Below are 26,916 nucleotides of genomic sequence, written 5' to 3'. Positions count from 1 at the left end.
CAGTGCCTGCTTCCTCCTGTATCCCACCCAATCCTTCTTCACACAGCAAAAATCCCCTTCAACATTGGAGATTTTCTTTAGGAAGATCACTCCCAAATGTTAGGTCATTTGCTGTTTGCAGTGTCTTTGGAGAGAATGAAGTAGAATGTGATGCAAGTCAGCAGCATGCAGTTCTTTTAGTTGTTCTCATTGCTGGGACTGAGGACAAACCCCAGAATTACTGTTTACTATCTGAAATAATACAATAAATGACACTGCCATTTTCTGGAGTTTTCAGATATGGACCTGGCCCAGTGTGCTGCAAGCAGAGGGAAAATGAGTATTTTTTCAAGCATAGAGAAGATCCCTAAATTCATTGGAGATGCCCTTTAGGAAAACCTATTCGTTGGTGCACTGAATTGACTGGAGTATTCCTAACAAAGTTCCTGTGACTAAAAAAGAGAAGATTTTTGGTTGAGGAAATAGACTGTCTTTACATTTTGTCTCATTACAACACTCCACCCTCTCCCCTCCACTCCATAAGATGACGTCCAGAGTTTGTGTGGGTTTTAGTCTGCCTGAGTAGGTTTACACTGTGAAGGAGAAGGGCAGCACAAGAAGGGTGAGGTTCATGAGCTGGACGCTGCAGACAGAAACCATCTTTGGTTTTGAATGTTCTTGTAAATTTTTAATAAGCGTTTTATGGTTTTGTCCATCTAATCTAGCTGCTTTGGCTGAGGTTTCTGAAATGGTGGCTCAGCTCCACGGCAATATGATAAAGATGGAGAACTTCCAGAAGCTGCATGAACTCAAGAAAGATTTGATAGGCATAGACAATCTGGTGATCCCAGGAAGGGTAAGTAGCAGAGTTATGGTCAAGGTCTGATAAAATTTCAAAGCATTAGGTATATATTAGAAACCTATTTCTTAGGAGTAGCTGTGAAACTGCCTTTCCTCATACGAACCTTTTTTCCCTCATCGGTAACTATCAAATGTAAACATCATAATACCATAGAAAACAGCAGCCTTTAAAGGGGGAAGAAGCAATCATCTATATTACCTGTTTACTGATTTTATTAGGTTTATCTCATGTGTAGATTTGGGTGGTTTAGGCAATTCCAAACACCTATTACATCAGAGGTGGTAAAAAAGTACTATTTATCACAGTGTTCAAAGCTTGAGCAGTTGCACCTTTCCTGATTTCTTTCTGCCCTTAATTTTTGGTTTTTCCAACCCTCAGTGCTAGAGCATGGCAGAAAAGTTAAGGCATTATATGTATGTGTGTATATATATATATATATATATATGTTATATATATATATAACAGAAAAGTTAAGGCATTGGTTCTGGAGGACATTCAGCCCTTTTATGATACCTAGCTTTGAAACTTAGGGCCCTGGGGAGCAAGCAGTCTCTTTAATCTACCTGTAACATTAAGCAGTACTTTTTGAGACAGTGTTGCCTTAAGTAAATACTTTTAATTATGTTATAAAAATACCAACATCTTCTTCTTACTTGTCAAGGCTTTTTTAAAAAACAGAGGCTTATTTCAGAATAAACAAGCCTCAGTGTAATATTTTAGCCTTTTTTACTGTTCTAGGTGCATGTATCTGTACATGCAAACCTGAGAGTTGTCTGTTGTTGAAGTAATGTCCCCCTACTCCCTGACTTTTGTGTGTAATAAACAAAAACAGTACTTGCAGCAACTGAAATGGTGGATAAAATGCATTGTTAGACTGTTCTCACCCCTTACGTATTTCTGGGAAACAACTTGGGAAAAAGATGAGTTTTGCATTGAACTGCAAATACAGGAGCCCTTGAACTTGCCCTGTAGCATGTCCATCTGGCCCTGGTAGATCCCACAGGATAGCTGCTCTGCTTGCTGTGCTGTGTCCATGTCTAGTGCCACAGCAGGGTTGTGGCAGGGAGGCAGCTTGCTGAGCTCTCTAGGGTCCAGCTCATTTCAGGATTCAAACATGTAAAAAAGGGGTTTGAAGTTGATGTGCCATTGTGAAGGCAGTGCCAGGCACAGGCATTTCTAGATTTGTGGTTGTTCCCCACTCCCTCGCTTTGTCTCTTCCCTGTCTCCCAAGAATCTGCCTTAGCTCATGACTCTTTCCAGTGATCCACAGACACTTCCTTGGCAAGCCCCTCACAGCCTGTGCATCTCTTTATCACATGAAATTAAATGGCTGTCATCGGGTGTTTCTGCTACCCTATTCTATTTAAAGACCAAGCAGCCTTCTTGTCATAGGAAGTTCAAGAAGAAGGCAGACGGGGTGCGGAAGTTGTTTGCCTGCCAAGGCAGAAAGCATTGGCCACTATACTCTGGCACATGCCCAAGATGTTGCTGCTTCCAGCCTTTTGGCAGCTTATCTGGCTCCAAGTGAAGTCCCTGCCCCAGTGCAGGCCGGACTGGCAGGCAAATGCCACTATCGCCCACAGCTGTGTTTACTCTAAAGTGGCTGAATTTCACATCTCAGAGGAGAAGTCTCACCTTAGGCTGGTGATTCTGCTGTCCTAAAGGAGGCTGTAGGTAACCATCCTTTTCCAGTTGTCCCAGAGTGGGGTCTCCACTGCCACTGAGCTGGTTCCTCTCTTGAATGTTAAAACATCCCATGGTCAATTGTGCTTGCAGATTGTGATGACCTGCAGCTCTTGATTCACTTCTTTGCACAGCACTTGCCGTGGTGGTGCAAAGCCTGCAAGTGGCTATTAGGTGGTACCATATACATTTTAATCAAGATAATATTCTTTGGTGGCCAGCAACGGCTACCAATGGCTGCTCTGGTAACATGAGCCTACTGTGAGATAGGGATAACCACCTCTAGCCACTTCTTCCACTCCTTAGCCCTTACACAGTGCAGGTAGAGGAACTGGACACATCACAGCAACCCTAAGGCGACCAGAGTGTCTCTCTGAACTGATTAATCTTAGAGTTTATGTCTAAGCTGCAGGTGATTCTGATGCTTTATATGACTTTTACATTCACAGTTACAAGTAGAATGACCTTAGAAAGACTGTAATAAATAAATATAAACCTATTGGCAGAAGCTGGAGGGAGTGACTGGAAAATGGTATTTTGATGGGTTTCAGGTAAGTGGAAGGGAGAGTTGCAGTCTAGTTTACAGTAATCCCAGGAAATTCAGCATTTTGAAAGTTTCAAATGTGCTACTTTTCCTATAATTCCATCCCCAAACATTCTTTAGCAGTTTGATCTGAGTTAATGTACTGTATGATATGACATGGATAGTACCCACATAACTCACACTGCCAGACAAATTTCCTTCATTCCTGATGGCGACGTTGATTTGCGTAGCTGATTTTTACATCTCAGTGAAGAGCTATGTGTGCCATACACACAGCAGAAGCTTACCAGTGACTAAGCAATAACATACAGGCCAACTTATAGTTAGTTTTTACATCATTTGTACCATGAAAAATGCTTAAAACAGAAAGAAGGAGCTGTCTGAAGGAACCAATGTTAGGTAAAGAAAATTTTGCTCAGCTGAATTTTCTTAAAGTGAATGAAAGACTATGGAGGAGTTCATCCTAAAGACAGTTACGAATGGAAAGAAATTGTCCTATAAATAAGATTTTTAACACATATAATAAAGAAAAGAAAATGTCTTGGTGACTGATAGTCAAGTCAGTCCCGTGACCAAGTAGTCATATTTTTGTTTGCATAGTACTAATGGTAATCTTTATTTCTGAAGATACATATTTGTTTTGTATTTGTTTCCCACAGGAGTTCATTCGACTGGGCAGCCTAAGTAAGTTGTCTGGAAAAGGTTTACAGCAACGGATGTTCTTTCTGGTAAGCAAGAGGACAGTTTTTCTTTATATAATTAAATGTAACTACAGGCAACTATTAGACATACTGGTAGACTTGAATTGTGAATTGCAGCAAGTATTTTTAAACAGCCTTATTTAAGTTAACATAAATTTATATATTAATTTAGAACAACCTTTGTAGCTGTTTGTTAAGAACTTGCATTTCTGTCCAAACCCGATATTCTCTGTGTAACTGCTTCTTAAAAAAGATAAAGCAATTTTTATATGACACTGTGACTATAATAATAAAATTATGCCTCCTAGCACATCATCTTAAATAAAAGCAGAGTCATTATAAAATGAGAAGTGGCACCAGGGTTAGTGATCATATCCAGAAAGGAAGATAAAGAGTAACTCCTGGTGGTATGAACGATAATTCACGTTCTCAGGGCATATTACAGAACCAACTTTATCCAGGGTTCAGCCCACAAACTCTCCCAGTGTGTTGTTGGACCTGCCTTTACCTGGAGATAGGTTTTGTGGCTCTCACATGAGGAAAGGTGATCTCCTCCCACCATCACTTGCACCATTTTCAGGTTATGTGGATCAGTCTCTGATCCACAAGAACTGTAAAGGTGATTCCTCCTTCTTCCCAGCCAGCTGGCTTGCTCCCAAGCTCCGCATCCTGCTGCTGCTGCTGAGCCCTTGGTGCCAGGGCACCAGGGGGATGCCCAGCTGAGTGCATAGATTTTTTTAGTCCAGTGTGACAGTTCTAGTCCAGGAAAATACTTCCTTGGCTTCTCTTGTGCAGAAGGTGAAGACTGTGGGTGTGTAGAAGCAGCTTGCGAGTGTGCTAGGCTTTACAGGATGTTTGACATTTAATCTTTCAAATGAGCCAAAGATAGAACAGCTAAATCTACCTGGGTAGGATCATCTTCTGCTTTTAAAGGCCCCAAAGAAGAAGCCTAGTGCATATGGTGCACGTTTTCTTGCATACCACAATTCTTGTTTCCAGATGATGGCTCTATATTATACCTGTATAAAATATTTAAAGTCAGTTTCTTGTGCTGTCAAAAAAGTCTTTGGTCTGTCTCAAGCACCAGAATCTTTTTGGAGGCAAAATCCCGGGTCAGTATTCTGGGACTCTGAATGCACGTGTAATCATTAGCAAAATTAAATCCCCCTCTAGTGGCTGATCCACACAGCTTAAGAGTTACTGCTATTGGGTTGTAGATGTCTGTGGTGAGAGCTCAGCTTTACACCACAGAGTGTGATTTTCTTGCTGCACCTGTGTGGTTTGAGACAGAAGTCCTTTGACCCAGGTGGCACAATGAAAATATGCTATTCATTTTATAGCAACAAAAAAAAAATCACTTGATGTGTTTTTGACAACTGCTGTTAACATGCAGGAAGCTCTACAAATTGAGATACTCAGTCTCTTCACCTTGGTATTTCTAACCTAAAGCCGTCTGTACCTCTCCTTCTGAATATGAGGAGTAACAGCCACTTACTTCAAAATCACGTTGGACACACCTCTCGGTCGTGCTTACTTATCTTTCCACACAAATCAGAAGAAAACATTGGTGAAACACCCTTGTCTTCCATAGCTTCAAAGTGTGGGAGAGTGCAAAACGCATTACTTGGTTTCACTGCTGTTGTGGCTTGTTAGTTCTGACCCAGAGATATGAAGTTAGCATTAGAAGGCAACATAAGATATCCAGTGGAAAACTGTGGGAACGTGTCTGAGACCAGCTGGGAAGGAAGGCAGGGAAATTACTGGTGCTAATCCTAAGTACTGAAATATTGTGGAAGCCAATATTTTGGATTCAAGCATTAGGACTGCCATACAAATAGCCAGTACTGAGAAGCTTTCCCATATTTACCATTCATTTACCATGTTTTTTTTTCTACATACATACATGCCAACATCATCCTGATAATGCTTGTTCTTGCTTTTTAGTTTAATGATATCTTGTTGTACACAAGTAGAGGCCTGACAGCATCAAATCAGTTTAAAGTCCATGGGCATCTCCCACTGTATGGCATGACAGTAAGTATCATGAGAACTGAACTTAAGGGATATGTGCGTAAGTGGCCATTTGTCATCCCATCTGCATTGCTTGATGAATTCCTGCTGGACTGAAAGCAGCAGCCAAGGGCTGTTCTCTGATTCAGAGGAGTTGTGGCTACATTTTCCAGAGCCTGATGGGGCTGTGTTGGGTTTGGTGTGTGTTCATGCAGCATTCTACACAAAGGTGATTATATAGCAGAAGTGGAGAAAAAAAGGCATTTGTGGGGGCAGCTTCCTCGTAATGCAAATTTCTTGTGAGATGGGTTCTTTTTAAACCGTAAATTTATCTGTGATTCTTACAAGTATTTCATCAACAATTGCTTATGGACACCCTGTGCTGTGCAAGTAAATAGGAGCGACAATCTAACTTCCATTAAAAAACATTTCCTAATGTTTTCAGCTCCGTATCTTAAAGCCGAAGTGGTGAGAAGCTGGCAGCAATGTGTTGGAGCTCTTGTTACAGTTCTTGTGGGAAGCAGTGAATTGAAGCCGATAGCACCTTGTTACCTCCTCCTCTTACACAAGTTCAAAAATATTTTTGCTAGTTTCAAAACACTTGCATCACCCCCCATGATTTTCACTGGAACTTCTCATGGGTTTCTAGCTACTCAGTACTGTATTCCTGAGAACTGAGTTAGGTAATCACTACTGCTGTAACTGAATTACTCTGAACACCTGCAAGGCTTCAAGTTTTATCTAGGGTTTCTAGAAATCCACTGTATTGGTAGTCCACTTGGCATGTACTTGTTCACAACAGAACTGTGTTATGCTGCAGCATCCAGCATTTAACATATCCTTTTGCATGATTAATCACTCTTCTGATAAAAACGTCACTATTTTCCTTCTGGTTTTGGACACTAAGCAGAAAAGCCGTGCTTTTGGTGTAAGAGGTTATTGCAGAACTTACTTTTTTTCCAACTTCAAGCCACCGTTTTTTTCACTATTGCGAACTATTGTTTGTGAACATTTCTCTTAGTTTTCCCCAATGGGAAAGGCTTGTTCAGTTCACTGTTTCACCTTAAGAAATATGTACTTCTGCAATCTGACTGCATTTGGGCTTTTATATCTCAGATAGAAGAAAGTGAAGAGGAATGGGGGGTTCCTCATTGTCTAACACTGCGAGGTCAACACCAGTCCATCGTTGTTGCTGCAAGGTAATTCAGTGAGGAAAACATACATGTATAAACCGTATATCTCTGCAGCTTTCACAGTGGGACAGGCAAAAAAGCAGAGGCAGCATTTTGTTTGGATTTTCTCTTAAAACAGTTTCAAAAGCGTATTGTTTTGTGAAAGCCACCTGTTAAAAAACAAAAAAATGTGAATGGGCAGAATAGAGTGGTAACTTGGGCAAGGAGGAACCAAACCTAAGTTATTAGGAAAAAAAGCCTAGCATTTTGTGTCTGAATTCTTCCCTGTGAGGGTGGTGAGGCGCTGGCACAGGTTGCCCAGAGAAGTTGTGGCTGCCCCATCCCTGGCAGTGTTCAAGGTCAGGTTGGATGAGCAACCTGGTCCAGTGGAACGTGTCTCTGCCCATGGCAGGGGGGTTGGAACTGGATGATCTTTAAGGTTCCTTCCAACCCAAACCATTCCCCATGATTCTGTAATTCATTTATTTGAAATAAAAGTAAGCTCAGATTGTGACTGGTTTTTAGCGTTTGCTTCCAGCTTGTATGAAATTGAATAAAACCTGAATTTTCATTGTTAGTACCCGCTCTGAAATGGACAAGTGGACCGAGGACATTCAGATGGCGATAGACCTGGCAGAGAAAAGCAGTGGTCCTGCCCCAGAGTTACTGGCTAGCAGCCCACCTGACAACAGTAAGTAAATGCTGGAGAGGAGGTTTTATTCATTTTTGTCAAGTATGATTGGTAATTGCTTCTAAGTAAAATGGTGAAAAATGCTGGCCACAGGTCAAACTGATAGATTTGAAGCTGATTTATATATATGTATATATTTATGTATATGCCATTTTAACGTTCTTGTTGATGTTAGCAGAAAGTTTCACTGAATAGAGAAATGACTTAAGCATAAAGATTCCAGGAACTATTTAACAAGATCTGGGCAGTGCCTGTCCTTGGAAGGTATTAAAAGCAGCAACAAAGCATGGTAGTTAGTCTTTGATTCTAACACATAAACCAGAAACACGTAAAAAGATATAATCTATTTAACATCTGCACAAAATTACTTTTAAAAGTGTGTTTTAGTTCACAATATTGTGGACAGAATTGATTTGTTTATTTTTTCCAATTATATATGTTGTTGCATAGAGGAAGAAAGATGCTTTTTCCCTGCATTTCATAGAGTCTCCTGATGAAACTACTGTAGACCAGGAATCTGAGGACGACCTCAGTGCATCCCGCACCTCACTCGAACGTCAGTCACCACACCGTGGCAACACTACGGTGCACGTCTGCTGGCACAGAAATACCAGTGTTTCAATGATCGACTTTAGTATTGCTGTGGAGGTATCTACCTCAGAACGATCTGAACTGCAGCTCCAGATTTGCTCTTGAATGACAATTTCCTTTTTGCTCCTCCTTAATAAGTGCACTATTCCGTTGTCTCCTCCCTGTTCCGTTGTCTCCTCCTGGGGAAGTTTCAGGCACACCTATTTAATTATCTGTAAAAGATGGCATAAACCATCAGTCAAGAAACACGTATCCACTCCTTAGTGCATCTTCATAATTTCAGTTAGAGCAGTAATTTTCATAGAAGTAACTGTCAAAAAAAATGCTGATGCCCTTTAAAATTTAAAGCAGGTTGAACTGCTTAATGCTCTGTTACAGAGGCATTAAGTCATTGCTTGAGCTGAAAGGATATTGTCTTTAGCTGCTGCAGCCAGTTTTACTTACATGTATTACTAACAAACATACTTTCTTTACCTAGCCATCTTTTCTGGAACCTTGTCTCATTGCTCAGTCTCATCTGCTTTTTCTTTATTTGCGTTTTCCACCTCAAAATGAAAATCCTTTTTTCCCTTCCCAGTCACAGCTAAGCCAATTTGATATGCATTCCTTAATTCTGTACTGCACAGACGAGATGCAGGCATTGACTTTTCAAAGATTAAAATGAAAGACTCCCCGTTCAGCATAGGTTATAGGATGAGGTGGTAAGCCGGCTTAGGTGTTCTTCTTTCACTCAAGGGAGTCTCCAGGGAGCTCTGAGTACTTTATCGCAGTTCTCAACAAATGGAAATGTATGCTCAATGGAAACGGTAAAAGGAATCTTAAAACTGAGAGTGGACTTGCACTCACTGGGCTGCCCTCAGACATCAGGCTACCATTGGAATAGAGAAGACATATTACTGATGCAGAATGTAGAGACGCAAGGACAGACATATTTATAGTTTGTGTGACTGTCTCGGTTTCTAAACAGAAGGCGAGTTTGTTGCTGAAATATGACAGAGAAAATTATTCTCTACTAGAAAACGCTGACTGTAGAGTCTCATGTCAATCCCGTGCAGGTGGACTTTCTGCTCTGTGTACCCTTGTGTCCTGCAAGGGAGGAATAGTTCAGCATGGACCAAGGTCTCATATTTTTCCCTAAAGCAGAGGGCTTATTATAAATAGATGTGAAACTGAAACCAGTGACCAATTCTAACAGTTAAACTGGTCTGAGATCAGTGCTCATTGTTCCTTATTTTTATTCCTCAAATGAATGCAAACAAAGCAGCGAAGACCAAACGCACCCCGGAGACATACATTGTTCTGTGAAAACATCCTCAGCTCCACTGCTGTTCCATGCGTGGCAGGTTACACTCATGCTCACGTCATTCTGTTGGTGGCTCTCACTTCAGCATTATCGTTTATTTTCTTTGTGTCTCTCCCTCCTTTCTGTCTCTCTCATGGTAGAAGATCCTCTCTCTGTCAGTGACTGTACTTCCCTACCTGCTGGACTGATCAGTGATCAGCGGCCTGTTCCCATTTCATATGTCTGCTGGTACCGAATGCAAAGCGTGTCCTTTTATGATATCCTCCAGAGTAATGAGGTAACAGAAAATTAAGGAGTACGCCTGTAACTTTGGGCAAGGAGGCACCAGTCCAGGTATCAGAGAAGGGGATGATTTTAAAGCAAAGGCTTTATTGTATGTCCAAGACTGGTGAAAACAGAACATTTTCAAGAATATTTCATTTGAAGTAGATATATCAGGACCACCAGACTTTGACTGTTAAGCTTTACAAATGAAGTTGTTAGCTTCTGCATTATATAAAGAGAATGGTATAAACAGCTATTTTGATCCACGTGAGAGCCCTTACAGTCAGCAAGGAATTGGAAGGAATTAATTCACTGAGAACTCCCCTTGATTTGCAAGGCACAATGACACTGGACTTCTCATTGTCACAATGTGGAGAGAGTTGAGTGAGCCAGCGGTTAAATACTTGTACTTGGTTACGGCTTCCTCCTCCTTTTTCTTAAAACATCCAGAATTCAGCTAAGTCTAAGGTTAACAATCCTTGCTTTTGAAATCTTTGAAAAGTTACCATGTGAACTCACTGGGTACTGAGAGCTCAATCTCTATCTGTGATTCTAAAGTACGTCATAATTTTCCTTTACATCACAAATTCATGTCAGACTTTCTGTTTCCATTCTAAGTATCATTTTAAAAAGAGCAAAGACAGACTAGAATAACAAGACTGATGTTTAGTAATGTAATACTGAAAAGCCAGCTCAATTAAAAATAATGAGTATAGTAGCTTGAATTTTTTGGAAGTACCCAGCTACAAACAATATATATTAGATAATATACAACTCAGAAGTAGAACAATACAGAAGAAATATATATCCATTCAACCAAGACATTTTCACGTACAGCAAGGTCACATGCAACCAGATAAAGGCAGATATTTTTTCTTACAATGACTAAACTGCAGGTACCCTTCACTGTTTTATTTGGCTTCTTCTCATCTGTTTCAGAACCAGCTGTCTGGAAATCTCCTCAGAAAATTCAAGAACAGCAACGGGTGGCAGAAGCTTTGGGTGGTGTTCACGAACTTCTGTATGTTCTTCTATAAATCGCACCAGGTAACAGACTGCACAACTGTGTGGGGGGGGCTGGAAAAGACCTTTTGTTTTTTCAAAAAGGAGGGAGAGAAAAGCATCCATCAGTCAGGGGTGCTGTAGGCGAGAGAAGCAGGTGCACTGGTCATGGCTGAGTAGTGGGTGGATCATGGAGCAGAGCCTTTTCTCTATCTGCTCGCTTGACAGTTGAAGAACACATACTTCTTCCCTGCAACTTTCATCAGTTACAGTCTGTCATCCCTAAAAGCACAGCAGGTACCACTGCTGCTCAGAAACTGTGGTGTGGGTTTTAACAAGAGTTTGCTTGCATAGAAATTCTGAGATATTACAACTAAAGACCTGATAGTGACTTACCAATTTAGTTTACCATTGTGGACGCTTAAGTCAAACAAGAGAGAACAGTGGCCAATGAATAATCATGTTAGCAAACATTCCACTGGAAAAGTCTACAATCTGTTGGACATTTGAAGCTCCGTATTCAAGGTGGACACAAACACAAAATAATTCAAGTTGCTACATCAATACTTTCATTGCTATAGAAATCCTTAATGATAGTTTCTGCACTAAAAAAAAAAAATACCTGTAGAATATTGATTCTCCCCCTCTGCTCCGCTCTCGTGAGACCCCACCTGCAATTCTGTGGGCAGTTCCAGGGCCCCCAGCACAAGACAGACGTGGACCTGTTGGAGCAAGTCCAGAGAAAGCTCACAAAGGTGCTCAGAGATCTGGAGCGCCTCTCATATAGAGACAGGCTGAGAGAGCTAGGCTTGTTCAGCCTGGAGAAAGCCCTGGGAAGACCTTCTAGCAGCCTTCCAGTACCTAAAGGGGGCCTAAAAGAAAGCTGTAGAGGGATTTTTTTATAAGGGCATGTAGGGATAGGACAAGGGGAAATTATTTTAAACTGAAAGAGGGAAGATTTAGATTAGACATTAGGAAGAAATTTTTCACTTCCCAGTTCCAGTGAGCATGTGTGCTGTGCCTGCTGATGCCAGATGATGAGGCTTTATGTTTGTCAGCTTGAAAGTAGTGAATGGTCGAGATTTCAGACAACTTTCTCGTGAGGAAACAGTGATGGGATCAGCCTGCAGCAGATCCTTGTGAGAAGGGTCTATAAAGATAGGCAAGGTGAAACTACAAGACAATTAAGCTCAGTGTGATTGTATAAAATTGGTACTTTTTCATGCATGTGAGAAAACATGATGATGAACTTCAAAATGAGTATGTGTCTTCCATTTTATGTGCTCTCTTTACTTAAGAGCATTTGACCATAGAGCATTTTTTATTATTTCTTTTCAGGACAATCATCCTTTAGCCAGCCTTCCTTTATTGGGATATTCACTTACCATCCCTTCTGAATCTGAAAACATTCACAAAGATTATGTGTTCAAGCTACATTTCAAGTCCCACGTGTACTACTTCAGGGCTGAAAGTGAATACACATTTGAAAGGTAAGTCAGTCTTCTGTGAGAGGGAAGTTGGTAGAATTCGAGTAGGTTAGTAGATGGGTAGTAGATTCCAAAGAAGGTTAGTAGAATGGAAGTAAATTGATTCAGTAATACAGGCACATAGTTCAGCACAATGAGAGAAAGAACCCTTTAAAATTCAGAAGACGTTTTCAATCTGATAACTTTAGAACCAAGTGGTTGGGTTTGATGATGTGATGGCTGTGACTGATTAGTGTCACACTAATCAGTCTACTACACTACTGATTAGTGTAGTCATCACTACAAAACAGGAATTATCCAGTCAAAATTGATCAGGTTGGCTCTGTGTCTCACACTTCAGCAAGCATGTAAACAGATCACAGGACTCTTCAGAATGACTTCACTCCCTCTGGCGCAACTGAATGGAAAATCAACACCTGAAATAAAACTCTTACTATGTGTTTATGCCACTTCAGCATGGAATTTTTATACCTCCTACTGAATTTCAGATGCATGGAAAGCCAGGAACCAGATTCTGCTCCTCCTAAATGGCAGTTTGAGGTTGTTCGTACTGAGAACTAATGTAACTCTTTTATGTGACACATTTAACATCAAAAATCTTAATGTCATCTCTTACTGAAGAAAGGTATTTTGAAGCTTTAGCCATATCAGTCTAAAAGTATAAATTAGGCAAATTGTGAGAAAGAGATAATGAGTAGAACAGGGAAAAGCACAAAAGCCCCTTCTCAGTTCTAGGAAAAAGAAGTAGGAACTGCTGCTAAATTACATTTTTTAACTCTAGAATTAAGAGTGTTTGGTCGTGACCGGTCATCACTTGGCCCATCCAGAAAAAAAGTAAAGGAGACTGGGTGTCTGCAGAATGAGTAAAACCCTAAGTTCATGAATTTGGGGGTTTTTAAACTTCCTTTTGTATATGCATTTGTCAGTCACTTGGATCTAGATCCTCTTGCCTTTGGCTAGACTTAAGAGTGAATTACAGAGATGCTTCTGTAGGCACTGGAAATAAAACTCTCTACAACTGGTAGTGCAGACTGTATCTTTCAAGAAAGCTATCCTTAGGAATTGACCATTCTTTTGCTTGTGTCTCCTCGTGCCTCCTCCCAGATGGATGGAAGTGATCCGAAGTGCCACCAGCTCCGCCTCTCGCACCCGAGCTCTGAGTCACAAAGAGCCTCACGCCTATTGATGGCTAAACAAGCCACCGTGTTGATTGTCCAGCAGCTGCTGATTTTCTAGAGGACATTTGAAACTCTTGTCTCCTTCCAAGTTTAGGAAAACTTACAATTTGGTAAAAGCAAAGAAACAAAAATCAGTGTGGTTTTGCAGAAACCGTTGCAATTCCTCAGCAAAACTGTTTAAGTACGCAAGTTCTCCGTACGTTCAGACTAGCGTACCACCACCCCAGTGGCTGCGGCTCGTTCCATGTCTTGTATTTTGTCATTCTGTGCTGTTTTTAGCTTGTGCCAGTATTAAAATATTGTCCTTATTAGAGTGCCAAATGCCAAAAGACATTTTGTTGCCTCAAAGATTGCACCTAAAACAAAAAGAAAAGATGACTTCACAATCTGAACACTTTCTCCTCTGAGGCAAACACTATTTCTTCTCTTTTCATAAAAATATATTATTTTTTTTTACCATGTTAATCTGTAGACTGCTGGATTTTTAAATGTAGATGGACTTTCACAGTATAGAATATTAATTATATATACAGCAAGCAGTCTAACAGGAATGAGATAACTTTCAGATTTCATCTTTTTCCCCAGTCTTTCTACATTTAATCAGCAAGGAATTACTAATTTTCTATCTTTAACAAGGAAACAGTTTACAGCTCATTCTCATCTCCCTTTGGGGTTACAAATCCGTGTGGTATCAATAAAGTATAGGATTCTTATCTAACCCTTTTCTTGGTGCAAGTTGACCAAACTGTTCATCTGTTGGCTTTGAAAAGTGAATACTACTTGCAAGATGAAAACTTTTTAAAATAATCCAGTGCAATATTATTTGGGCTGATCATGTACTGTGAATGGTATGTACAAGAAGAAATTAAAGGCTGTGGTGACATTCTGCTGTTTTGTGTGAAAGAAAACCCATATGCTGTGAGAACTGCAGCTATTTGTGATTGATTTGGAGAGTGTTTTGGTAATGCAGTTGCTGTAAGCTGGGGGTACCCCTGAAGCCCCAGGTTTTTATCCTGCCTGCTATACCTCTTGGCATGACTTTAAATTTCTGGTTGGAGTTTCAGTCTCTCCCTCTCTTCTCACATGCTCAGTATGCAGAGAGAGCAGCAATTCCACCCATTCCACATACCCAGCTTTACCATTGGCTGACACCCTAGTTTGGATAAGCTGTTGCCCCTCTCAGAAGATTGGCAGCACTAAGTCTGCTATGCTTAGATGCTTTGCCTTACATTTAAAGAAACACTTTGTCACAAGGGTGATTTAAAACTCCCATGAACGCAAGTTCAGCATGCTGGAAATACACCTATCCCCGTTAGCAACCTCTGAGGAGACAGAGCTAGGCAGAGCGGCCTGAATATGAGAAAAAAAGCTGGGACTATTCTACCCCTACTTTCTCTTCATCTAGCTCTTCACTTTGTTAATGGCTTAGCTATGATGTGCAATGTATAAAATGGCTGACAGCTTTGTTTGCAACAAAAGGGAATAAAATACCTCACAATATGATCATAATCTTCCTGTTTTGAGACAGCAAAGCCTTCTTTGTGTCCCTCACATCCCCCAAACAAAGGTACATGCAGACTCCCATCCAAGGAGAGGGAGGGCTCCTAACCCCTTATGACAAGCCACAGTCCCCATGGCCAATTTCCCCGACCCAGAGAAACAAGGATTTCTGCATACTTCCTTTGGCTGTGTGGAAACCTTCCCACTCCTGGAGAGGTAACTTTTTCCAGTTGCTCTTCTCCTTCGCTGTTTCCCCTGATCAGTACTGATATAATGATCACATCTACCCTCTGGCATCACCTCTGCCTGTTTATGGCATGAAGGACAAACTTAGCAAGTAGGTAGAAAAAGATCTGAAGACTTTTTGTGCCAGTGTCAGGTCCCAGTAGCTTGTCCATTCCCAGGCTGCAACCTTGTTCTGTAGGGCCAAAGCAAGTGAATTCAACAGCCTCAGCGTATCAACAACATCCAGGAACGAGCACTTCGGCACTGACTGGGAAGGTGAAGAAGACACTGTATAGTGATGAGACAGGGACAGCTCACAGCAGAGATAGATTAACAACTTGACAGTATTGCGCAGGCAGAGAGCAGAGGCAGTCTGTGGCTGCAGTTTCATAGGACGCACCTGATTCAGGAGTTTCACCTTTTTGTATTAATTTTTTTCCTATAGAAAATAAGAAGTTTTAAATAAGATAGATTATCTTCTTCTTCCTTCTGTACCAGAGTAATTCCTTTTTTTTCTTCTTTAATGGAACCAGTTGAACTTCCCTAATTTGTCAGCATTTCCTAGTTCTTTATTCCTAAGGTTAACCCCAAGCTGAAAGTGAACAGTAAGAGAATAAAGGTGACTGCCTTGATGATAGCCATATCTTACAATCAGTTGAAGTCTATATGTATGGATAAAACTTGCAGTTTACTAGAAAGCTGTGAGGCTTAAGCAGTTGCTTCTAACCCCAACTCACAGCATGCTGCTGGTCATCCCATCCACTGGGGCACAAAGAAGGGCAGGTCACAGCAAGTCCCTGGGGAACAGCCAAGACTAAATACAGTATTCCTGTTGCAGCAGTGGAAAAACCTCAGACCGGTCACTAAGAGATTTACTCTTGGTGCTGTTATTACTCACCATGAATAACCAGTTTCCTCTTCAAATAACAAACAAAAGCAAAACAGGAGCCTTATTACCTTAGGAAGTTGCAGTGCATACAGTGGGCTCAGCAAAGCCTGGACTCCTGGGGATTTTCTTCCACAAAACTAAACAGCTCCATCATTGCTTTCCAACTTAACCTCCATTAAGACACGACTGTTTATCACTGTACCTCAGGCCTACCTATTGTCACAAAATTTTAACTAAATGCTGTTGAGATGCCAGTGCCTTTGTAAATTCAGCTAAAGCCTGCTGAAAAAGACAGACTGAAAGGAAGGGAGCAAGCAAAGGAAAAGCTGCTGCGATTGCAGAAATCTGGATGAAGGTCTGACTAGAGAGAAAAAGGCTTGCAAGGGAAGATGCAAAACCAGGTACACTATCCTACTATTCCATCAGCCAAGAGCAAAACAGAGAAACAAGCACAACCTGAAAAAAACCCATTTTGAGCATTTTTTCCTTTTTATAGAGGACCAATTATGTGGTTTTCTCCCACAAACCATAGGGATGGCCATACTGGGACTCAGCAGTTGCTAGAGCACAGATATCCCCCTCCCCACAAGGGACACAGGAAAGTTGGTGGAGTTAAAAAAAACCCACAGCACACATTGTTTTTAATAGCAGAAGATGTTAATGAAATGTAATTACAGGAGTGCAGCTGTCACAAGGTTTGTCACAGTTTACATGAGCACTTATGGATGCAATATTTGGGGTTCCATTAATGCAACTTGACACAAGCTCATCAGTGTCACTGAGCTGGCAGGATGGGGAATACAAAGCAGGTTTTAAATCATTGCCCTCTGTAAAGGCACACTGTCTTGCTATAGGACAAACCGTAATACAGAGCTGCACATATTTAACCCAGACAGTACACTAGCAATCACTCATGTGGAGATAAAAAATCCACCTTAATCAAGAAAAGAACTAAACTTCCCACATGGTTAGACCATCTGTCAGAAATAAGCTTATTAAATATCCCAACGGCAAAAAACATTCTCAGTGTTCAGAAAGTGTTTGAGTTTATGCAAGAGTTTTGTCTTGTACAAATTCTAAGATTATTACAACTAAAACCTGATCACCAATTTATAACCCTTCTGCTTACCAGTACCAACACAGGGACAATAGCTGAGGTAGAACCCTGCAGGAGCATCGCCGCCTGGGAGGAGAGCCCCAAATCTCATCTTAGTGACCACTCAGATGGCAAAATTTCATTAAACTTTTCCTTCTTTATTTCTAGGTCACGTAGTTTACAAGTTTTATGATGTTGGTGCAGAATGACAAAAGTAAAACTTAAATACACAGTTATAAACAGACAGCAATATTACAGAAAACCACATACACACTGGAATCGTCCTCTGTAATCATGCTTTCCAAGAAGGCAGGAAACCATTGCAGACACTTTGTCCACTGCAGATACTCGCACATCTGCAAACTACAGTTAAAAAGAGCAAGCTTGCAGGTTTGTGCTATACTTCAAGCTCCTCCCCAGCAACTTAGAAAAATAATTTGCGATTGTACCGATCCTTGCATTATCCCCATGCTTCTTAGCAATTCTGGTAATGTTCCTGCAGTGACATAGTTGAAGGCAAAATACGCTTCCTTAAAAGTAAGGCTAATGTAAACTGTTACAAATGGGTATCATGTTGTTTAAAAAAGAAACCACAGAATGCCACATGAAGTAGTAAGAGCTAAACATTTCACAAGCACACTAAAAGCGGAGGCAGATGAAGGAGTTCCAGTGGACAGAGAAGGAACAGAAGTCACAGTAGTAACTGCTTTGCAGGTAAGTGCCAATGCACATGCTCTTACCTTCCTCCTGTACCACGAGGGTGCAACATCACAGGTAAATCATTCCGTAGCAATTGGTTCATCTGTCCATACTGATGTGGATGTACACAAAATGTTTTGAGCTGCAAAGGAACCGCAGCTCTTCAGAGGAGGAGCTGCTCTGTTAGCACATCAAAAGCATTCAGAATGACAGCAGTCGTGCCGTCATCCTTTAGTAAACTGGTGATCAACAAAGTGCAACTGCACGGAAAATTAAGTTAAAAAAATAGATTACACATCTGATACTTACAAAAAGCAAGCCTTCAGTTCAAATGACTGATTTTGTTTTCTTTAAACAGTGAGTTTATTTAATGCCTAATCTTGAAATCCCTGACAAATATGCAGTTCCACTAACTTAAATGTTTGCATAAATAGGGCTAGCTTGTCGCTTAATATATTCAAGACTTAAGTGAAGTACTGCCTGCACAGAAAAATCATCAGTGCAACATTATAACACAGACATGATTTTAGCATAAAATAACCTCTTAAAATATCAACACGCTTCTTTTTCTCCCAGAAACTGAGGACAGACTTCTTTCAAACAAAGCTCCCCTTCCGTTACCAGTATAGATCCGGTTCTTAAAGCATCCATACTTTCTAAAGCAAATGATTGTAATTTTACAGTCAAGATAAAGCACACTTTTTTTGCAGTGAATAGCTGCAAAGATAAGATAGCCTATATTTAAATAACCTATATATCACATATAAAAATACACATCTCTACCATAAATGAGGTCTTGTCTTTTCCTAAACGTCCCAGCCTTTTGGCCAATTGCCCTTGCTGTAGCTCTTACGCATCTTAAGCTCCCAAACCAAAGGACACATTCACTACACAAATTCTGCCACAAGCTACTCTGAGAAGTATTTCCTCAACTTACAGTCCTGGAACACAACTGAAATGCAACTCAAAAAATAAATGTGTGTATAACTTTTTAAATGATTGTTCAAAAAGAGCATACCTTGAAATTTCATTCAATTTTCTGATTGAAAAATTCTTGAGGTTTCAGTCAGCACTGTAAATTTAACTTCCCCACTAAATCTCTGAGCTCTGTGCATCCCCAAGTGCACTCACTTTAATTTAAAATCCTTACGTGAACAGATGACTGGAGAAAAGCTTCTGTTACTCTACCTGTATTTCAAATGCAAACACATCAATTTGTTTCTGTATGCTGTAACAGCACATATTTACTGAAGGGCTGAATGTTCTGTTACTGAGGTGTCACAGGTAAGTTTCCCACGGCACTGTATTCAGGGGCGTGTTTTGCAATAGCAGAGCTAGATTTGCTTCCTCAAGGGTAAGCCTAGCCTTAATGTTTAAGAGCACACAAGCCAACGTATTTAAAGATATTAATAAAAGAGGAATTATAAACCATTGCTCAGACTTAGGCATTGTTCATTTTACCTTAAATCCATGTAGCCATAAAGGAAAACCACTACCTCCTTATGCTGGCAACCATCTTGTGTCTAAGAACACTGGTTAGAGAACAAGCGCGTGTCCACTCATTTCTTCAAACTTGTTTCAACCAGGTCAGAAGTTCATAGCTCCAGTGTCCTCGTAGTGTTAAATTATTACATTAATAATTAAGGCAATTTATATGCATAGAATGAGGGTGATATGAAGTTCTGCAAGGACACCTCACCAGCTTCCAGACTGATTAGATAACCTGGGGCTTTTCGTACCAAGGCAGGTAGATATACCTGTACTTCGAAAAAGTTTTAATCCTTTCTGCTCCAAAATTCATTTTTTTTTAAATTAAACAGGTAAATTACCTCACTGTCATGCAAAACATAAAATCATCAATTTCCTCATTAAAACAAGGCAAAAGAGCTTTCCTAGCTACAAGAATAAGCAGCACCTGAATATAGCCTTGGTGAAAAAAAACAAGATGAACCTAGAGTAATAGTGTGAAAAACCAAAATGCTGCCCAATCATTGGTGCATGTCACTAATGTTACTGCTTCCAGTCACTATAAAATGTTAAGTCTGCTACTAGGAGCACTCAGAACAGTGGAAATCTCAAAATTTGGACTTTTTTTCTGGGGAGACAAGTAATAGGACATGGTATACACTACTCAGGCTCAACTCTGCAGCCTTTCTGTCCAGTAGCCATCACTTTCAGTAAAGAGACACACAGATTTAGGCAGCAAGACCGAATATTGAGTCTGTGGATAATTTTTCTTTTACACTGCAAGACATTCATTTTAATGATAAAAATAGGCATGAGGATGAAATTCATGCCACTGTCTCAGAGCTCAGAGCCAACACCTCATGGAAATATTTCAGAAGAAATGAAGGTAATAATTTATTTGCGTGAGCACTGAAACATGGTCAGGTGAAAAAAAGATTGTATCTGAATTTCACTACAAGCTTCACAAACACCTATTACTAAAATTGAACAATACACAGTGTTCAGAATTTGCATTGGCACAATTTGAAACTGAAAAACTAAAAGCTTATTCTTTAGGAAAAACAATAATTTAAAGTTTTGAGAGACAAGGTGAATTAAAACAACCAGAAATAGTACCATAATTAGAAAGTCACGCTCAGAATATAGATTAAGAAGGAAGAAATACTGGAGAAATAAAGTTGTGTCTTTGCTGAGGTACTAGTAGAAGGTTCCATGGTACAGGATTAACTCTTTCAATGGCAAATCCTTCACATATGAAAATCAAACCAAGAGTCACTTATCACAGAGTTCAAAATTTACATGTAATAAAGGCAAGGCAATACTCAGTTACGGCCTGTCAAATATTTACCCCACTAACATTATCTACAAAAGCACTTTACCATTTTGTACACAGTGATTCCTTATCCACGTTGAAAGGCTTTCAGTTAAAAAAGACATTATATACATATCTGTACACAATTCCAACATACGCCATCTCCCAGTGGAATTCTTAAAGCAAGATACCTGAGGTTTCTCAATATCTTCAATTTCTCTATCACAAACCTAAATATACATTTCAGATTTTACAAAAAGTCACCTCCCTGGAATATGTGCATTATCATTTTTTAAAAAATTATAGCTTTAAGTTGCTGAAAAGGACTGCCTCCATCCAAGAGACTCCCTTTTCACTCTTCTATGTTTAGGAATGTCCTTCCACCAAAGGACATTCCAATGACAGAGGAGCGGAACAACATTAGGGTGTACGCCTTCACTGCAGATACTGTGGGATTTCATTGTCTTAGAAAAATCAGGAACAGGAGGTCAGTAGGATGAAGTACTTCCTCCAGCTAGTGAGTATCTGAAGGAGAAAAGAAAAGTTATTGATGCGATTTTCAAAAAGGAGTTCTGCAACAAACCGCAACTAAAAGTTACTCCATTTTATGCGCTGAAGTTCCAGCCTTTTTCATAGAATCACAGAATGGTTTGGGTGGGAAGGGACCTTGAAGACCACCTGGTGCCAATCCCCCTGCCACGGGCAGGGACACCTCCCACTAGACCAGGTTGCTCAAAGCCCTGTCCAGCCTGGCCTTGAACACTGGTGGGGATGGGGCAGCCACAGCTTCTCTCAGCAAACTGTTCAGTGTCTCGCCACTGTCATAGTAGAAGCAAGCACTTCACTTTCTTTGAATAGAAATTAATTATTTCAATTTAACACTAGCCAAATATTTGCATAATCAAATCTGCAGTTTTCTGTAACCTTTAGAGAAATAATTTCATTACCTCTGAAGCCTCTGCACAAGGTGCGACACCAAATTATCTGCAATGCCTGGACAAGCCTCTTCAGCTAAATAAATAGCCTTTCTCAGTTCTTCTATGGAATCTGTGTTACCACCACACACTTCACTCTTCTCTTTCAACTGAAAGAAAACCAGGAAGAGATACATTAGTAAGAGATTCATAAATATTTCTATAAACAATATAAAGCAAAACCTCGTAAGGAAGTGACCAACAGTGTTCACAATGCCAGGATTTGACTTTCATTATACACCATCACATCCTGAAGACCTTTTTCATCCTGAAGTTAGTCTTTGCAGTAGTTATCAGGATGTCATTCATCTTCACAAGTATTCCATCATTCACATATCCTTTTCAACTGAGAAATTACAAAGTATTCCAAGAAAGATGCACTATTTACATGCGCTATTTACCTGTAGCTGTGTAATTTCAAGATGTGGTGCTTATACATACTCACTATAGTATACATACTTTTACACCTGTATGTATACACTGCAGGTGCACTTGTGCAAGCACTGATGGAAAATGTTTTCACCCTATCACCTCTATTAACAGAGTACCCTGAGTACTCTCTCATTTTCTCCTCAGCCCCCAAAACAAAGGATCCCACAATCAGCCAGGAACTGAAGGCTGAGAGGGAAGGTCTCAGTGCCTCACTAAGATTACTTAGGGACAGTAGTTGGTTTTCTGTGCCAAAAGCTTTGACACCTCCATGATGACAAAAAGCTCGAATGGGCAGCTTTGTTCTTTCTGGAGGAGATCCATAGAGCAACTCACTAACTTAACTTGCAATAATTCCTGATGGTGCAGATACCTGTGGTTTGAATGCTAAATAAATGGAACACTGAAAATGTAACATAAGGCTTCCCCCAGAGCAGAGACAGTGATCATGCCCATAAGAAAAAGGAAACCCTGAAACAAGATTCTGGAACAGTCTGGGAAAGTTGTGGCTATCCTCCAGAAGTTGCATGGAAGAGGAGTCTAAACTAAACAGCAGATACCAGACCAAGAGTCTTCTCATACAGCATGAAAAGATACAAGTGTGTGAGGAAAAAACCTTCTGTAGCCTCTACATGTTATAGAGATGAAAGTAAATGGCAATTTGAATAAGGACTGTAGTGAAAAATACTTGTGTTGCTACAGCAGTGCTGGGGGAATCATATACTCACAGGGATCAGCAAATGGCAATTAAAAGAATGACACTGAAAATGAAGATAGGAAGGCAAAAAAAGTAAAGAATGACAGCAACTAGTTAGCAGTATCATGGGAAGGAGGAACTTGGAGCAGAGATTTCTAGAAATCATGCAATAAACGGCATGGTGATGAGAAAATGAAAAATAAAGAATGAAAATTGAAGATGGAGTGCAGATGACACTGGGTGCAGGACCTGTATCATGCTTGGTATTGGAAAAGGAGAAGGAAGACCTAAAAGAGACCCATAGCAACCAGAAAAATGTGTGGAAGATGGAAGGGTAGAGAACTGAAAGAAAATTTGCAGAGGCATGCAAGTGGATAATACTTGAGGAACTGCAATGGGGAATGCCAGAAAAAAAAAAATAAATCCTAGAGTGTTTCTCCACTCTACGCAGGAGAATGTCAGGCTGACTTAACACTGGAATCTGACTAACCAGTACAGAGGACACCCCGTTTAAATAATTCTAATTGCTTTATTGCACTATTTCTCATGTTCATTGCTTCAAGCTACCATGCACATGAAGTACTATTAGAAGCAGAACAAAGATCTTAATAGCAGGCATACATGAAAGCAAAGGGTACAGCTAAAGCTGTAACACATTATGTTCCAAAAGGGTTGTTGAAACCTCAGGCGTCATTCATCATATTTTTCTATTTTTCAGAAACATAAATCCTGGACCTATTAAGTTTTAAAGCAATAACTTACCTCTGCAAATAAAGGGGATATAACTGTGGACAGACATTGAGACAGAGGCCTCTTTGGGATATCCTTTTCCTTTAAAGAAAACAAAATTGTGATCAATTTTATTTCTAGAGAAAAGCATCCTCATTATATTCTGTTACTAATTAAATCAAAACAGTAGTTCCAACATGCTACAGTTATCTGAGGCTACAGCACCTCAAACACATGTAAGCTCAAAACTGAAAAGACAAAACCTAACACCCATACACCCAATCCTACTGAGCAGGTACTAAATCACAGACTTGCTGATATTTACTAGGCTCCTCCCATATCATACAATATTTTCCTTGTACTTCTCCAGTTCTTATAAGAGCACACACACAGAATTTTCACAGCTGCGGTAGCAACCACCTGCCCTAGTTATACAGGCTGCAGAAAATATGATGGAGCAGCTCCTAAACATCCCTTAGTCTGGCCTGGGGTCTATTCTGGGGGTTTTTTTGTGGAGCCTGTTGTTGGTGGGTTTTGTTGGGGGTTTTTATGGTTGGTTTAGGTTTGGTTATTTTGGTTTTGGATACATGCACATCCTATTTTTGCTACAGCACAGTCTTTTTTCCTAAGAGACCAGGCAGCCTCCCCCAAACCCCTATCTTTGTACTGCACTGGTTTAAGTTTACTTTACAAAAGGAAGACTTTTAAAACAAAGCATTGCCTGCTCTTCCTCCAGTGCTAATATTTCACAAGCTACAGAAAAAGGACACATTTACAGAACACCCAAACATCAGGACTTAACAAAACGTTTTGTGAAAGGCAACTGCAGAATAAACACACATTTTTAGCGAAAGTTCTGAAAGTTTTACAATTTAAATGCTTTTCAAGGTGTAAAATAAAAATCACTCCCCTAAATTATTAAAGCAAGAATTATCTCCTGGTATAATGTAGTCAGTATTTTGAGCACCTTATTTCTTTGCAACTCCAGAGGCTGGGCTGCTCCATTCTCTAGATTCTTGGGGTCCTTTTCTCTTATTGTAAAGATCCACTCTCCTGCATCACTCCCACCTGAAGCCTGGCCATCCTGTTCACTTCAAGGGAGGGAAAACAAATACAAAAAGTTTTATTACCTACACCTTACTGTCCATTTTCATTCAATATACACGCTAAACATACACTACAGTCAAGACCAAAGTCAGGATTCAACTGCACGGGCCAATAAGTATAAAGACAAGTATGAAAAGTAATTGGTGTTTTGGGGAAACAAAATAAAACAAAACAGAAAAACAACAGAAAAACCAAAGATACTTCACTAGAAGTGAAATTAACTTCAAAGAGAAAAAGGGGCATTACAGATTTAAAGCATTTTCCCAAGTTACATAAACCAACTAACATGAAGTGTTCTATTGCTATCTGAAAACTGGCTTTAGCGAGTATCTCAAATCATTAGGGAAGGGGATTAAAATTAGAAGATTTAATTCCCTTTTTTGCCTAAAAAAACCTAGTGTAGGCTCTAGCTCAGAATACCTTTGAGGAAGAGAGTTCATGCCCATTAACAGGGTAAATTTCCCACTTCAAAAAACCAAAAATGCCCAAATAAGTACAGGTATGTCATGGCTTTAAACTAGATCACCATAAAAAAAAATAATCTTTTGCCTCATTTTTGGGGCTAACATAGCAGGTTTTTTCTGTAACTTGTGCTAAGTTAAAAGAACAAAAACATTTATGCTGACACTAATCAATCACTGCATTACATTTCTCCTCTCATTAACATAAATACCCTTCTCTAAGTTCACTGCTGTCTGAACTGTGAATTAAAAATTATCTGCAAGAAAACTGCCAATTAAAAGGGTTGTACAAAAAGTATTTGGAGCAGCCTACCAAGTCAAAAAGCATGTACTCAGTGTAAGAAAACTCCCCAAGATTCCTGCTAGAAGTCACATATAACTTCTGGCTGTTACTGAAAGAGGCAGTTCTACCTTTCTTGTATACATTAGCTCTAATAACTTGATCCAACAGAAAAATATTTACCAATTTGGAAAGTTAGCATTCCAGCATGCCAAATCAAATCACTCTTTTGTAACACCTAATACAACAGCTGTTGTGGAAACAGAGGAGGGGAAAGCAGGCTTAGGCATAACATTTAATTGCCTCATAAGCACTTAGTAACCATTCTAGTTCTACTACTTTCCTATGACAAGCTATAAAAGCTGATATCCCACAGAACATGAACTGTAACCTCAAAGTTCAGTTAGTAACTGATCTGAAATCAGTTTTAGGACTAGTAATTTACGTTTCAACTCAGACATGGTTTGGGGCTGAAACTGTGATCACTGGAAGGCATGAAGCCATTATTAACATAGGACAAATACATAGCTGCAAAAGCAGCCAAGAAATCATAACCAGGCTGATTCCAGCGCACAGGCTGGAATTGCAGAGAATAGTTGCGTTTTCTTTATTGTGAGAAATTTAACCCATTTGTGAGTAAATTGTGGCAGTCCCTTCACTTGATTTTCAGAAGTATGTAATCTGATGATACCCACTATTTTAAAAATTACTCTTAGACCCACAAAGTTAAAAGTTAACCGAGTCGTAATTATTTGTAACTTGGTTTCCTAAGGAAACACATGAATCTATTGAACATGTCCATCAAAATTTGATGGAGAGAAGGAAAAATTGTAAAGGAAAGAAATCTGGAAATATTCACATTTCTCCTTTTTCAATAAATAATTTGACATTTCATGACTATGCGCTGCAACTGCCCAACCTTCCTAGAAGGTTAGTAAAAACCTCTCATTGAAAAACCTAGGTAACATGGTTTGTACCCCAAAACCCCATTATCAGGGAAGCACTGTCCACTAATTCCCTCTTATATGCAAGGATACACTTCTGCCTCTTTACTGAGATAGCCAAACTGAGGGACAACCTGCCACCACAGAGACAACTCCCTTCCTTAGGTGATCATGGGCACACACAGCACAGTACACATGCACACTGCTGCTGGGCCATGCAGGGCAAGGCCCACCTTCTGCACAACAGGAGTTAACAGTTGGCCTTATGTCTAGGAAGCACCCTAGACCCTAAATAAAAGAGAAGGTATTACAGAATATGGGACAGAATTGCTCTCAGTGACTGTGACTTGCATGAAATCCCTTGCAATACCAAAATCAAGATTTCATTAGTTCACCAAGGATGATAACAGAAGACAGAAATGTGCTAGAAATAACTACTTGGCTCCTATATTTACTAAGGGTATTTTAAAAACTCAAACTTACGTATCCGAGTCATCAGAACTGGAGTCGTCGTGACTTTGTTCAGCTTTCCACCTCTTGTGCCTATCAATAAGGTCCGTCAGATAGGAAGTTTTCTTTGAGTTTCGTAAAATAAATTTATGTTTTAAGAGCTCTTTTGCAGTGGGTCTCTTAGAAAGAA

At 39.9% G+C, this 26,916-nt stretch overlaps 2 protein-coding genes across 6 annotated transcripts in view; one reads left to right on the top strand and one right to left on the bottom strand.

The window, feature by feature from the left end:
- FARP1 (FERM, ARH/RhoGEF and pleckstrin domain protein 1) overlaps positions 1-13,475 on the top strand; it is a gene marked incomplete at both ends in the record, with an annotated part of 174,364 nt that extends 160,889 nt beyond the window's left edge. For all 5 annotated transcript variants that reach the window (XM_080613338.1, XM_080613337.1, XM_080613336.1 and 2 more), the window contains 9 exons: positions 705-835; positions 3,728-3,796; positions 5,714-5,803; positions 6,896-6,978; positions 7,530-7,642; positions 8,127-8,290; positions 10,740-10,847; positions 12,141-12,292; positions 13,394-13,475. In XM_080613338.1, the coding sequence (XP_080469464.1) occupies positions 705-835; positions 3,728-3,796; positions 5,714-5,803; positions 6,896-6,978; positions 7,530-7,642; positions 8,127-8,290; positions 10,740-10,847; positions 12,141-12,292; positions 13,394-13,475 (992 nt within the window). The remainder of the gene's footprint in view (positions 1-704; positions 836-3,727; positions 3,797-5,713; positions 5,804-6,895; positions 6,979-7,529; positions 7,643-8,126; positions 8,291-10,739; positions 10,848-12,140; positions 12,293-13,393) is intronic.
- Positions 13,476-21,143: 7,668 nt separating this feature from the next.
- The window catches only part of STK24 (serine/threonine kinase 24), a gene marked incomplete at both ends in the record, with an annotated part of 57,482 nt that continues 51,709 nt past the window's right edge, over positions 21,144-26,916 (bottom strand). The window contains 5 exon segments of the mRNA XM_080612940.1: positions 21,144-21,180; positions 21,603-21,739; positions 23,518-23,586; positions 24,452-24,575; positions 26,760-26,905. Coding sequence (XP_080469066.1) covers positions 21,144-21,180; positions 21,603-21,739; positions 23,518-23,586; positions 24,452-24,575; positions 26,760-26,905 — 513 coding nt within the window.

Source organism: Psittacula echo (genome assembly GCF_963264785.1).
Source record: "Psittacula echo genome assembly, chromosome: 3".
In the NCBI taxonomy this organism is placed as follows: domain Eukaryota; kingdom Metazoa; phylum Chordata; class Aves; order Psittaciformes; family Psittacidae; genus Psittacula; species Psittacula echo.
This window is presented reverse-complemented; position numbering and strand designations above follow the sequence as displayed.